Source organism: Leucopleurus acutus (assembly GCF_964270905.1).
Source record: "Leucopleurus acutus genome assembly, chromosome: 2".
Lineage (NCBI taxonomy): Eukaryota > Metazoa > Chordata > Mammalia > Artiodactyla > Delphinidae > Leucopleurus > Leucopleurus acutus.
In genome coordinates, this window is record NC_139143.1 from 65,371,251 (window position 1) to 65,384,430 (window position 13,180).

Genomic DNA, 13,180 nt, shown 5'->3' on the forward strand with positions numbered 1-13,180 from the left:
TTTTACTCCAATAATTATTTTTAAAAAAAAAGCTCCCAAACTGGGAATGCCTAAAATGTAGAAGAAGCCTGTATCAGTTTTACACAAATAAAATTTTGTTATTCAAACTCTTCAAATTAATAAAAATAATAAAAATTATAAATAAATAAATAGATAATGCAGGGAGGACTATAGCCCTGATAGATAGATATTAAAGCAAATTATAAACCTGTTATAAGTAAAACACTGTAGGGACTTCCCTGGCAGTCCAGTGGTTAAGACTTTGTACTTCCACTGCAGGAGGTACGAGTCAGGGAACTAAGACCCCATATGCCGCATGGCACAACACTATAGTGTTGGCACATTAAAACAAAAAAGATATTCAGAAATAGATTGCAGTAAGAGTGGAATATAAGATAAAGGAGACTGGGGCAAGAATTATTTCTTCATACATGAAAATAAATTTCTGAACTAAATGCTAAAAAATTTAAAAAGTATGGAAAGGAAAAAATTATGCTAAATATTTACTTTTTGTTAAATGTATATGTATAGATTTTATAACCAAAAAGAATAAACCTTCTATACATTAAAAATGATACAACCAGGCTATAAATCACCAGAAGGGAAGAGACTTTGTCCTAGTCACTGCTATATCTCCAGAGCTTCAAATAGTATCTGGTACATTGTAGATTTGTAACTAATTTACTTTTTTCAAATGACATCATTCAAGTCCATTCCTTTGGATCAAACTTCGATTTTTTTACATTAAGAAATGGTTTAAAATGTCTACAATTTCTACCCAAAAAGTGAGCTGAATTGTGATAAGGATTGCATTGACTCTATCAATCAATTTGGGAAGTACTGCCATCTTACATTAAGTCTTCCAATCAGTGAATATGGGATGTTTTTCAAATTATCTAAATAATAGTTTGTAGTTTTCATAGTATAAGTTTTGCTCTTCTTGTTAAATTTATTCCTAAGTAGTGTATTCTTTATGATGCTATTGTAAATAGAATTGTTTTCTTACTACAAGTTTTTGATCGTGCGCATTGCAAGTGTATAAAATTACAATTGAGTTTTGTATCTTTATCTGGTATCCTGTAACCTTGTGGAGCTCATTTATTAGTTCTAATAGTTGTTTAGTGACTTCCTTAGGAACTTTTATGTACTTGATCATATCACCTGCAAATAGAGATAATTTTACTCTATCCTCTCCAATACGGATGTCTTTTATTTTTTTTCTCTTGCCCAACTGCGCTGGCTAGAACCTCTAGTACAACACTGAATAGAAGTGACAACAGTGGACATCCTTGTCTTATTCCCAATATTAGAGGGAAAGCATTCTGTCTTTCACCATTAAGTATGATGTTAGCTGTGAGTTTTTCATACATGTCCTTTATTAAGTTGAGGAAGTGCCTTCTATTCCTAGTTTGCTAAGTGTTTCATGATGGAGTATGGGATTTTCTTAAATGCTCATTCTAAGTCTATTGAGACAATCCCGTGATTTTTGTTTTCATTCTGTTGATATGATACATTACTTGATTTTCAGATATTAAATCAATCTTGCATTCCTAGGATAAAACAAACTGATTCTCAAATTCACATAGAATTTTAAAGGACTCAGGATAGCCAAAACAACCTTGAAAAGGAAGAACAAAGTAGAAAAACTCATACTTCTGAATTTCAAAACTAAGTAGAAAGCAAGGGTAATTAAGAGAGTATGGTACAGGCACAAATACAGAGATATAGAACAACTGAATAGACTTGGGAGTCCAGAAATAAACCCATATATCTATGGCCAATTTATTTTCAATGAAGGTGCCAAAAAACATACAGTGGAGAAAGAATAGTCTTTTCTAAAAATGGTGCTGGGACAATTGGATATACACATGCAAAAAATGAAGTTGAACTCTTACTTTGTACCACTTATAAAAATTAACTCAAAATGGATCAAAGGTCTAAATGTAAAATCAAAACTGTAAAATTATTATAAGAAAACATACAGGTAAACCTCCATGACCTTGTTTTTGCAAATTATGAGGCATGAACTTTACAAGTGCTTCAATCTTAAGCATTCAAAGAAATTATTAGGAAAAGTAGTAAAATCCTCAAAAAGCAATAGGCAAAGATTAAAAAAAAACAGCCAATTCACAAAAGAAGAAATACAAATACCAAATAAACGCACACAAAAAATTCCACATCACCAGTTATTGAGAAACAAAAATGAAAACAAAGCTCATTTGCCTATCAAATTACCATGGTGTTAAGGAGAGGGCCAAAAACAGCACATTAGATATAGATCCAGATATGGATATAAACATAGATATAGATACACATACACTATACATATTGATAAATGGAATATTGCCTGCCATATCAGTAAACAAAGGATGTCACAGTTATCAGTGATTGTAGCCACCACGTAGGGTAAGCTGGTGAGCCCTGAGGAAACTCAGGATGTGAAAACACAAGATACTGACCCCAGACAGCTAAGGTACATATCAAAGAAATGATTTCATTGAGCCTAGACTCTTGCATCTTCCCAGTCTCAGAAAAGTGATAAATTCCTTGAGATATCTAGTTTTCTTTTATTAACAGTAATCTTTTGTTCCTACTACCTGCCCTTTGTTGCAAAACTCCTATATATCCTAGCTCCCCCGTTGCCTCCTCAGAGCAGGTCTCTCAGGGTTACTTGAGATGCTGCCTCCCGGGCTTTACACCCTAAAAATTCCCACTGAATAAAACACAACTCTCAACTTTTAGGTTGCACTTTTTTTTTTCAGTCGACAATATGCATACAGGTGTTAGATGGATGTTAAATTACTTTTAAAAAATTCCCAGACACACACACACACACACACACACACACACACACACACAGGAAGGAAGTATACCAAAGGGGTATTAGTGGTTATGCCACACTGTAAAATTATAAATATATTACAATGAGAAATGAGACTTTCCATTTAATGTAATAAAGGGAATTTAAAAAGCAATGAAGAAGAGGGCATTTTGGAGAGAAATATAGGCAGCTACCCATAGCAGAGTGATCACAAAAACGTTTCTGTTGCTACAACCCAACAGCCAGGAATGGAGACAACAGGTACCATAGGATACACTCATCGTGGCAAACATCCTCATTCATTACCTGCTTTGGAAGTAACAAGCTGCAGCACAAGAGGCCTTCTCGTTACAATGCCTGACCCTCGAGGGAGAAAGTCCCTAAAAAAAAAAAAGAAGGAATAGATTAAGGCATATTAAGGAATTCTGATCACCTATAAATTTACAAATCAAGTTCCACAGAAATTCTAATTCTCAACCTTTCAATGCATCACATATCTAAAGAATGCTAGCCCCCCCTTATAAAAGAGAGGTTTGCAAAATAAAAAAGGGGGTGGGGGTGGGGAAGGGCCCTTATAATGAATATTAACCCACGTGCATTATCATAATAACCTCACTGGAATATGTAATTCATTCATTTAGCTGGAATTAATAAAAGTTTGCATTAAACTACTGTGTATTGTCAATTCATTTTTATTTTCAGAGAACAAGGATTTACAAAAATATTTGCTGTGGAAGTTAATCCTTAAACTCTTTGGTAATTAAAAAATTCATCACTCCGTCCAGCTTCAAGATGAATATTAACACCATGAAATACTGACCATTATAAGAGGTAATAAAGGCACATTAGATTGTATCTTTTAAATACCTAAATTTTTTCTCCAATAAAAGGTCATACAAAATGTGGGATTAAGCAGAGATAAATATTGCATATGTAGAAATTAACAGCAGAAAAAATACTGCAATTTGATTTTTGTTTTTTCTCATTCCTGATAGACAGGAGCTTATAAAAAAGGAGATTTTTCAAATAAATATTGTGTTTAAAATGGCATGTTAATATACACTAAACCAATAAAACTGCAAAGAAAGTATTTTATAATTACATCTATAATGCCACATAAATCAGTACTGATTCTGCAATGTCAAAGAGAATTCATAAACATACCTATAACACTGTTTTTAAAGACATTTAGAAAGACTCACAACTTTTAGAAGATCATCATTTTAAAAATCACAGAATTCCATTCAAAATAAATTTCTGACTCAATGGCAATGTTTCCCAAAAAGTGGTTCCAGGACCACCAGAAAGTGTTATAACCACAGACACCCAGGATCCATTCTGAACCTACAGATTCAAAATGTTTGGGGAAAGATGTGGCATCTATACTCTTAACAAACTCCAAGGGATTCTGATGTTCACCATGGTTTTTTTTATTGAGTCCAAGCTCGCTCTGCATGCCGCACAACAGGCTAGTGAATAGGAGATGAGGTGTTGAGGCAAGGAATAGCAACTTTATTCAGAAATCCTGCAGACAAAGAAGATGGAGGACTAGTGTCTCTGAAAAACTATCTTATCAGGGTCTGGATGCCAGTTTCTTTTATAGAATCAGAGAGGGGGAGGTGATGAGGAAGTAAAGTAAAATGGCCATAAGTTTTGCAAGTATCACCTGGAATGGCCAGCCTCCAGGAGGGGATGTGTTAATTTCTTCTTTCTGGCAGCCATCCACAGGTGGACAGGGTCAGGATGTACAAAGGCACTTTGGTTTAACATTCAGGCAGAGGGGCAAGGTTACCTGAGGGAGGCCATTATGTATGATTATAATAACAAAAACAACGAAAAGCGGGCTTCCCTGGTGGCACAGTAGTTGAGAGTCCGCCTGACAATGCAGGGGACATGGGTTCGTGCCCCGGTACGGGAAGTTCCCACATGCTGTGGAGTGTCTAGGCCGGTGAGCCACGGCCGCTGAGCCTGCGCGTCCGGAGCCTGTGCTCCGCAACGGGAGAGGCCACAACAGTGAGAGGCCCGCGTACCGGAAAAAAAAAAAAAAAAAAAAAAAAAGCAAAGGTTAAAGTCAAAGAAACAGATCAAACATGGAGTCCAATTTAGCTCTTCCCTGTTACAGTTTGAGAACCACTAGCCTCAAGTTAGGAAATGTTACTTAACGATTTAGTGGGTAATAATGGCATGGGATATACTATGAATTTTGTAGGAAAATTGACAGAACACAGCTTCAACACAGATGGGATTTCAGTAAACAACAGCTTATACAATTGGTAATGGTCAGTGAGAATGCTGCAAAATCCAAGGCTTTAGCTCCACTAATACTTTGGAAATAGAGAGTTACAGAGATAAAATTAAGCAAAATTTCCCCTAGTTACAACTAATTTATTTTGCAAGTGCTAGTGTAAATTCTGACAGCCTCTTAGCTAAGTTAATGACTTTACTCCTTGACTCCAAGGGCTAAGTTTCATTTGGAATGTCACTATATGTAACTAAAATAGAGAATAGTTAAATTACAGACTTGTTTTTGCTCTTTAAAAAAATGCCACCTGAATAAATAGTATGATTTACTTATCAAAAAATTCACTGATAAACTAAGAAGTGCTAGGAAGATGCTGTGGGCATGGGCCTGCACTAATTAGACACCAGGAGTATGAAATCTAATGGGAAGATAAAGACATACATACACAAAGAAAACCATTAAGAAGGGAGCAGATAAATTACACTAGAGTTCAGAAATGAGAGAGACAAACACTCTCCTTTTAAAAACATCCAAATACATGTAATCAGATACTCTTAATATTCTTCAGGAACTGTATCAGAATATTTGTTAGTTTGGATGTTTTCAGTAATCACTTTAAAAAAAACAAGGAGGGCATCTACTCTGTGCCTAGACCTAAAAAGGAAAAGTTAATTTGAGAATCAAAATGTATAAAGGGAAAATGACACAAAACTCCAGAGCAAAGAGCTGGAGGCCATCTGTTTGAGTTATTAGGGCCATGAATGAGGTTTTAGGATGTATAGATGCCAAAGATAAATATACATGTCTTAAATGTCTAAATAATGGCATTTAACAAATCAATAAAATATTTTCTTTAAGAAAAAGATGTAGAAAATAAAGGAGAGAAGGAAGAAGGAAGAAAGGAGGTTTCGTTACTTAATACCTTCGTGCTGGGATCTGCTTCAACTCATGCTTGTGACCATGTATTTATGATGTAGATTTAGTAACAATCATTTGAACATTATCAAAGCAAAAGAGAAGGTATCAAACATCTTAAATAACAAATAATTATCATGTGTTTGGCTAAAAAGTAAGCCGACAGACATAGCTAACACTTTTCTCTACGTTTTTATTAAGCAAACAGAACTTTGCTTTAAGAGTAATAAATGTTTTCAAGTATCCCCTTCATGGCTCTCACCAGTCCTACCTCCAACACATACATTTTCACCAAAAGTCAAAAGATTTGGTAACCAAATCCTGCTATTTTGAAGTCTCTCCTGACTTCACAGGAGTATCTGAGTGCCACGAAGCACGAGAGAGAAATTTCTCTCTTCTGAAGACTGAGTGACTAATCTGGCACCCTGAAGATTCATGTCATTCTGATGACCCAGCAGCATGAAAACCATATGCCCAGCACACCCCTGCTGTGAGAGGTAAGGGGGTGAGCCCTCAAATGAAACACAGAGGACTTCTCATTGAACCACAGTTCTGCCACTGAATGGGCAAAATTCTCTAAACCTCAGTTTCTTTTTCTACTAAATTGAGATAATCCTATGAATTAAAGGAAATGCAACACATGGGAAATTTTTAAAAACCAAAGCACCACAGAAAAAAGTAGTACTATTATTATTGCTACAATACAACCGCAGGGTGTTTTCCCTGATATTTTAGCATCCTCTCACGTAAAGAAAAAAAGCCTTGACAATTTTTAACATTTCATGAATGAAATTTGGAGGTGAGGAGGCTCAGATCCCACCTGAACTGTCACTTTGATATTGACCAGCTGCACTGATTTGGAAAGCTCAGTTCCTTATTCCTGCCTCCATCAACAGGGAGCCAAGGCACTGATACAAACAATCATGAATAATTCATTATCCATTGAGTACAACCATCCATTTGAATGTTATTATTTTCTGTGCAATAGGTGGTTGGTTCTTCTGTAGGTAGATCTTACAGAAAAATTACTTTGCTAAATTAATGCAGAAAAAAAGACTGTGCCTTTAGTATTACTGTGGATTTAAATTTGTGTGCCATTTTCCTGAAAAATGGACCTTCAAGGTAGAGCAAGAAGAGTAATCTGGAGACTAAGCAGTATTAAATTGACTCCCTTCTTTAGCCTGAATGCCTCATCTATGATTGGACTGTACAGATTTTAAGGCAGGAGTAGTGCTTCCCTCTCTATGCCACATAGCAGCTACGATTCAAATGTCTTTCTTCTCTCTCAACCCATCTCAATAAAGCATTAATCTACACAGTCTTAACCGCTAGTCTTCAGACAAAAAGTCAATGCTCTTTCATGGTTTCCTGATTCCTGAACAAAAAGGAGAGAACAGTTCCCATGCTATGGTCTAAGAACCACCTTGATAACATTTCTTATTGGCTCTTCCAGAAACTTAGTTATCAAGAAATATTATCATTGCTCAATTAGGAAATGATTGATCTTTGGAAGCCTAAAAAGAGAGCAATGGCTGTATCAACAAAGCTAAAAGGAATTTCCCCCCCTTAGCAGAAAATAAACTATGGACATGCTTTTGTTCAATATAGATGTAATGATGACTAACCAGGTGATCTGTTCAGTAAATAAATGTCTAACATCTGCTCTTGACTGAAGCCAAGAGATATAACTCATACCCTCCAATAAGTTAATTCATGTAGCTGATCCATTCAAAGCCAAATCATCTTAGTCTTGGGGAGGGGAGTGGGAAACAAAATGCAAATGACTACAGTAAGCATGACAGACTCTATGGTTAAGCTCCACCCAAGTTGAAGTATCAATGCAAAGCAGGGAATAATCTATTCTGCTTGGGGGACCAGCCAGAAACAATTTCAGAGAGACATAAGATGAGGCATTCCCACAGGGGATCCACAGGGAATGTGTAAAGACATGGGAGATCTACATAACACAGAACATTATGGAACTGTAAATATTAAAGAAAGGTCAGAATGAGGTGGAGAAGTCTCTGGAGAAGGAGGCAGGAGGAGACCTTAGAGGCTTCACTTGTACTTTTTTTCTTTCTATGAAAACAGGAGAGCACTGAAGAGTTTTCAGTGATCAGATTTACAGTTCACTGGGGGACTCTACAGAGAATGTTGAAAAGGGGAAACAAAAGACAGGGAGGCTAGTCACTAACCAGTCTAGGTCACTGAGGAAGAAGATGATAAAGGTTATTCAAGGCAGTGATAGTGAAGATGGAGAGAAGACAACAGAGAGGATGGACAACTGACAGGACTTAATGATCACTTTGATGTGGAATGAAATGATATGAAGGAGTTAATAGCCACCAGGATATTTCTGGTTTGGGAAGCTGATTGAATAGTGGTGCCATTAATCAGAATAGGAAATACAGAAATATCTGGTTATAGTTGATATATATAGTATCTACCATGTGCCAGGCATCATTCTCATTTGATCTTCATAACAACCCTATGAGGTAGATACTATTGTTATTCTCACTTCACCGATGGAAACACTGAGGCACAGAAACGCTACATAATTTCCTCAAAGTCACAAAGCTAGTGACAGATCTAGGACTCAAACCTAGAAAGTGTGACTCTAGCATCTGTGCTCCTGAGCATTAGACTATGCTACACTGTAAAAAAAAAAAATGGGAGAAGATGAGGATATGTTGACCTTTAGATACCTAGAGAATATCTAGATTAAGACAACAAGTACATAGTTAGACTGAGCAACTGGAACTTAGGATAAAGGTCCTGTGTAGAGATAATAATTTGTGAGTCTTCATTGGAGCAGGTTGTTAAAGCCAAGAGAACAGATGAGTAGGAACAGAGTGGAGAAGAGTGATGAATATGGAGTCTGGAAAATACCAATAGTTAATGAGCACCTGAAAGAAGTAGAACTAACGAAGAGATTGAGAAAGAGTCCCCAGAGCAATAAGTTAAATACCAGAAGTCAGAGGTATTCCAAAGTCACACTAGCCTCTTAGACATCTGCACTTAGATGTCTCAAAACTATTCTCTACAATTCAACTCATTATCATCTATCCAACATGTTTCTCCTCCTTTATTCTCAATCACAATCCACATCATCAGCATCCATACATGTCAGCCAAACCAAGTACATGGAAATCATCCATCCACCATCATCGTCTGTCTTCATGCTCCAAAATGGCCACCAAGTCCTGCTGATTCTACCTTAATATCGCTTAAATGCATCCTCTCTTCTCTATTTCAATCCCCGTTCCAGGTGCCTCCAACTCTCATACAGACTACCACAATAATCTCCCAATTAATTTCCCTGCATCCAATTTGAGCACCCTCCAATCCAACCTCAAGAGGAACATAAGTCCCATCACAACATTTGCAGACTCTAAATCATTAAATGACTCCCCACTGTCTTTAGCATGAAATCCAAACTGTAAACAACAACAAAAAAAGTGTGCATCCTAGTGGAAGTTTCAGTGTTCACCTGTGCTCTCAGGCACGTTCCTTGGCATATTCCATGCTTCCCTCATGGGATGCGCTCTCCCCACTTCTCCATCTAGTCAACTCCTACTTAATCTTCAATACTCAGCTCCATATCACATTCTCCAAGAAAATCCCCCTGTACACCTTCTTTGAAATCCCCCTGTACACCTTCTTTGAAATCCCCCTGTACATGCCTCTACCTAAACTCTCAACACACACTTGTCATACTGGTCTATTTACACATCTGCTCCCTCATCCCTGTGTTCCTCCCAGTGCCTCCTTCAGTGCCCAGGTATTATTTTTAACACTTTCCACCTACTCTTTCAGGATGTTTTCTTATTGCCCATATATTCAAAACATGGAAGAAAAACATTCTCATATTTGATTCTCAACAAGCAGACAACTAAGTGGCATTTTACCATGGACAGAAAGAACAGGCAAGATGACTTTTGATTTACCAGTAATTTGCTGAGGTCATTGAAATTAATATTTTATTTATGAATGTTTAAGATCTAACAGTATTCACCAAAGTACACAATACAGAACATCAGGGAGGCAAGTATTACTGAATGTCTGAAGACACAGAATAGAATTTGAAGGAAACAATATTTTTAAAAATCCAAGGGCCAATATACTTTTAAAAATCATTCCTTAAAAACAGAGAAGTCTCTTCTAAAAATTATCCTCAAAATGTAATTTTATGTGTTCCAAAACAGTCCCGGTAGGATTATTATCTCACAGTCTTTCAAAATGATAACTCAATTTTAAAGAGAGAAAGGAAAAGAGGAAAAAGAGGGAGAGAAATAGGAGAGAGAAACAGAGATAGGTCACTGCCAAATACTGTTTACTCCCTGCCCCAAGAAGGACTGAGGTCATGTATTCCACACACTGAACACAATGGCGCTGTTAAAATGGCTTTGTGTTTGCATGCCCTAATCTCGAGCTTTGCCAGCCATTACAATGCCACTTTAATTGCTGAAGGAAGTAATTATGCCAAAATCCACACATTTAATTGGAAGTTTTCCACCACAGTTTCCTTTTTCCCCTAAATTCTTGGCACACAGTAAGAATATTAGCATCTACTGATTTGTAAAAGATCACATTTTGGGGCTATCATTTACTCTATAATTTGTGGTATTCAATAAATACCACCATCATTTTGTTTGAAAAACATAGTTGCAAATCCAAACGCAAGAAACACAGTGCTTTTATTTTTTTTTTACAAACATCTAAGAAATTTCAATATTTACCTTTCATTCACAAAACTCAGAATTTCTAAGCAATATGTTTTCATTAAATATAATTAACCAATAATTAATGGTTCCCATTGCAATATTCAAAATGCAAAAGTTTCTGAGTCAGAGATCTGTAAACTGAAGGAAGAAGCCAGTTCACAGTTTACAAATACCATGTGTTCTCCCCACTAGGAAATGCTCTCAAAAATTTAATGCCTTCATATGTAATCCATTTTAATTACTTATTCACAAAGTCAGTTCAAGAATTTAAAGCACCAGATTAATGAGTCCCAGCATCAAGTAGAGGCACTTAGCTGTCATTCTATTTCAAATCACAGATTATACCTTACCCTGGGTAGCTGCCGTGCAAATGAATGACAAAGGGACAACTGAAGAGACTGTTAGTTGCCTACCCAATAACCATTTGCCCATTATTTCCTATTAACAGAATCCCAATTTTGTTGAGAATGGCAATGTGCCCAACTTAAATAGGTAAATAAATAAATAAACCTACACTTCCCAGCCTCCCTTATAAATGGGGTGTCCACACAATTATATTTTAGTCAGTAAGATATAATTAAGAGGTTGCTGAGTGACATCACAGATAGTTCCTTTGAAAGGACCTAATTTAACTGATGTATACCTTTGGCCCTACCCTCTCTTTCTCCCTCTCAGTTATACATGATAGCAGAGCTGCAGCAACCATCTTACATCACAAGGCAACCTTGAAGAAGAAAGCTATGCACTAAGAATGGCAGAGAAAAAAAAGACAGAGTCCAGAATAGTGATGGCATTATGAGTCACTGAACCAGCCTTGCACTGCCTAACAAAGAGAATGAGAAAGAAAAAGAGAGACAGCATGGTTTAGACATGTTTCTCAACTTTCTTATTTACTACTGTGCACATAAGAAGCCTTATTAGACATTTTCCGCATTAATTTCCTCCCATTAAATTTAATACCACAGCTGTACTATAGTATATGTACAGCATGTACATCTATGCTTTATACATAAAAAGAGTAAGATTCTTTTTGACCCCCAAGAATCAATTTTTGCCCCCTCAGGGGCAATCTCACCCCCATTGAAAATATGTACTACAGATCAAAGAAAAATAAGAGAACCCAGGGTGCTAAACATTCAGTTCTGTTGGTCACCCCTTCCTGCAGGGTTTTTAAAAGAGATGTGTGGAAAGGACAAGGTCAGACAGCCTTTGCCTCAAACCCCAATACATTCCCTTCACAACCCTGAAAACATGGGCCTGATCATATGTAACCTTCATTTGGCCAAGTTAAGAGGCAGGCCTAAAGCCTGGCTATCAAAGAAACTGAAAGGCGTCCCGTGCCCCTTTTTCCATGAATCCCATTCATGAACCTCAGACCTTTGTACTTTGACACCACAATGGCTAGGAAAGGCCCATGTGTGGAAGACCACACTCAGTGAGAAACAAGGGCGAGAGAACACTTATCCAATGACTAGGCAAAGTTGATCTAGGCAGCCCACTTCAACCCCTCCCCTACTAAGGCATAACTTGGAGAAATGTGGCCCAATTACTGTCCTTGGTCCTGAATGTGTACTACAGGTTCCTTGGCAGGGTGATGGAAGGAAAGTATGAATAAGGGTAGAAACTTCCCTAGCCAATACTGTACTCTCTGTTTTCACTTTTTCTGAGACACTGGAAGAAAAAAATAGCCCAAAAGTATAGGTCATTTTCTCCATGAAAACAAAACAGAGAGCCACAGCCACACCGTATAGTGTTTTTGTCAATGGGAACAAGATTTCCAATTGTCAAGGACAGCTTTAAGTGGATCCTTGAATCCAGTTCCTCCCTAACACTCTAGAAGCTTCATCCATTATTCCCCCTCACAAATCTTTTATTCCCAGAACATCTGGTTCTCAAGTGACTTCACACTAATTTCAGAGCCTTGTGTTGACTCCTCTACCACAGAAGCCCTTACCCAATGCACCTTTCTTTACCCATCTCACCCTTAAAGATAGAATGTTGGCAGAGCTTCCTATGCATGGCAAGTATTTCCTGATATGACAGTATATTTAGATGCTCCTCCTCTTTATTCCAAAGTACCACGAACCCCAGTCACATCCCCTTTCCTAGACAAGCTCCCTACGACAGGAACCTCATTTCTATAACGCCGGTGTTTGGCATAGCACGTGGCACAAAGAACATGCTCAGTGGTGACTTGGTAAACACATTAAAGTCAGCATTCTAGGAATGAAAACTGAATTTATTGGGAAGATAAATTTTAAGGGGTGACTTTTAAAAAATAAATACACATTCATAATTAAAGATATAGGTATCATGTATGTGGTCTATTGTTTTATTTTCTTACCTGAAATGTGTTTTTTCTTGTCTGTTTAATTGACTTTTTCCTGTGATCCTATATCATTGATTACGAAAATTTTAAAGATCAAAGAACTAGGGAAAAAGGAAAAGCACTCAATATCTAACAGATGGTTATATATT

The 13,180-nt window shown here is 36.9% G+C and overlaps 1 protein-coding gene across 6 annotated transcripts in view; it reads right to left on the reverse strand.

Annotated features, from left to right (window-relative positions):
• The window catches only part of DNM3 (dynamin 3), a gene marked incomplete at both ends in the record, with an annotated part of 577,972 nt that overhangs the window by 478,255 nt on the left and 86,537 nt on the right, over positions 1-13,180 (reverse strand). For all 6 annotated transcript variants that reach the window (XM_082834657.1, XM_082834656.1, XM_082834654.1 and 3 more), the window contains one exon: positions 3,128-3,201. In XM_082834657.1, coding sequence (XP_082690783.1) covers positions 3,128-3,201 — 74 coding nt within the window. The remainder of the gene's footprint in view (positions 1-3,127; positions 3,202-13,180) is intronic.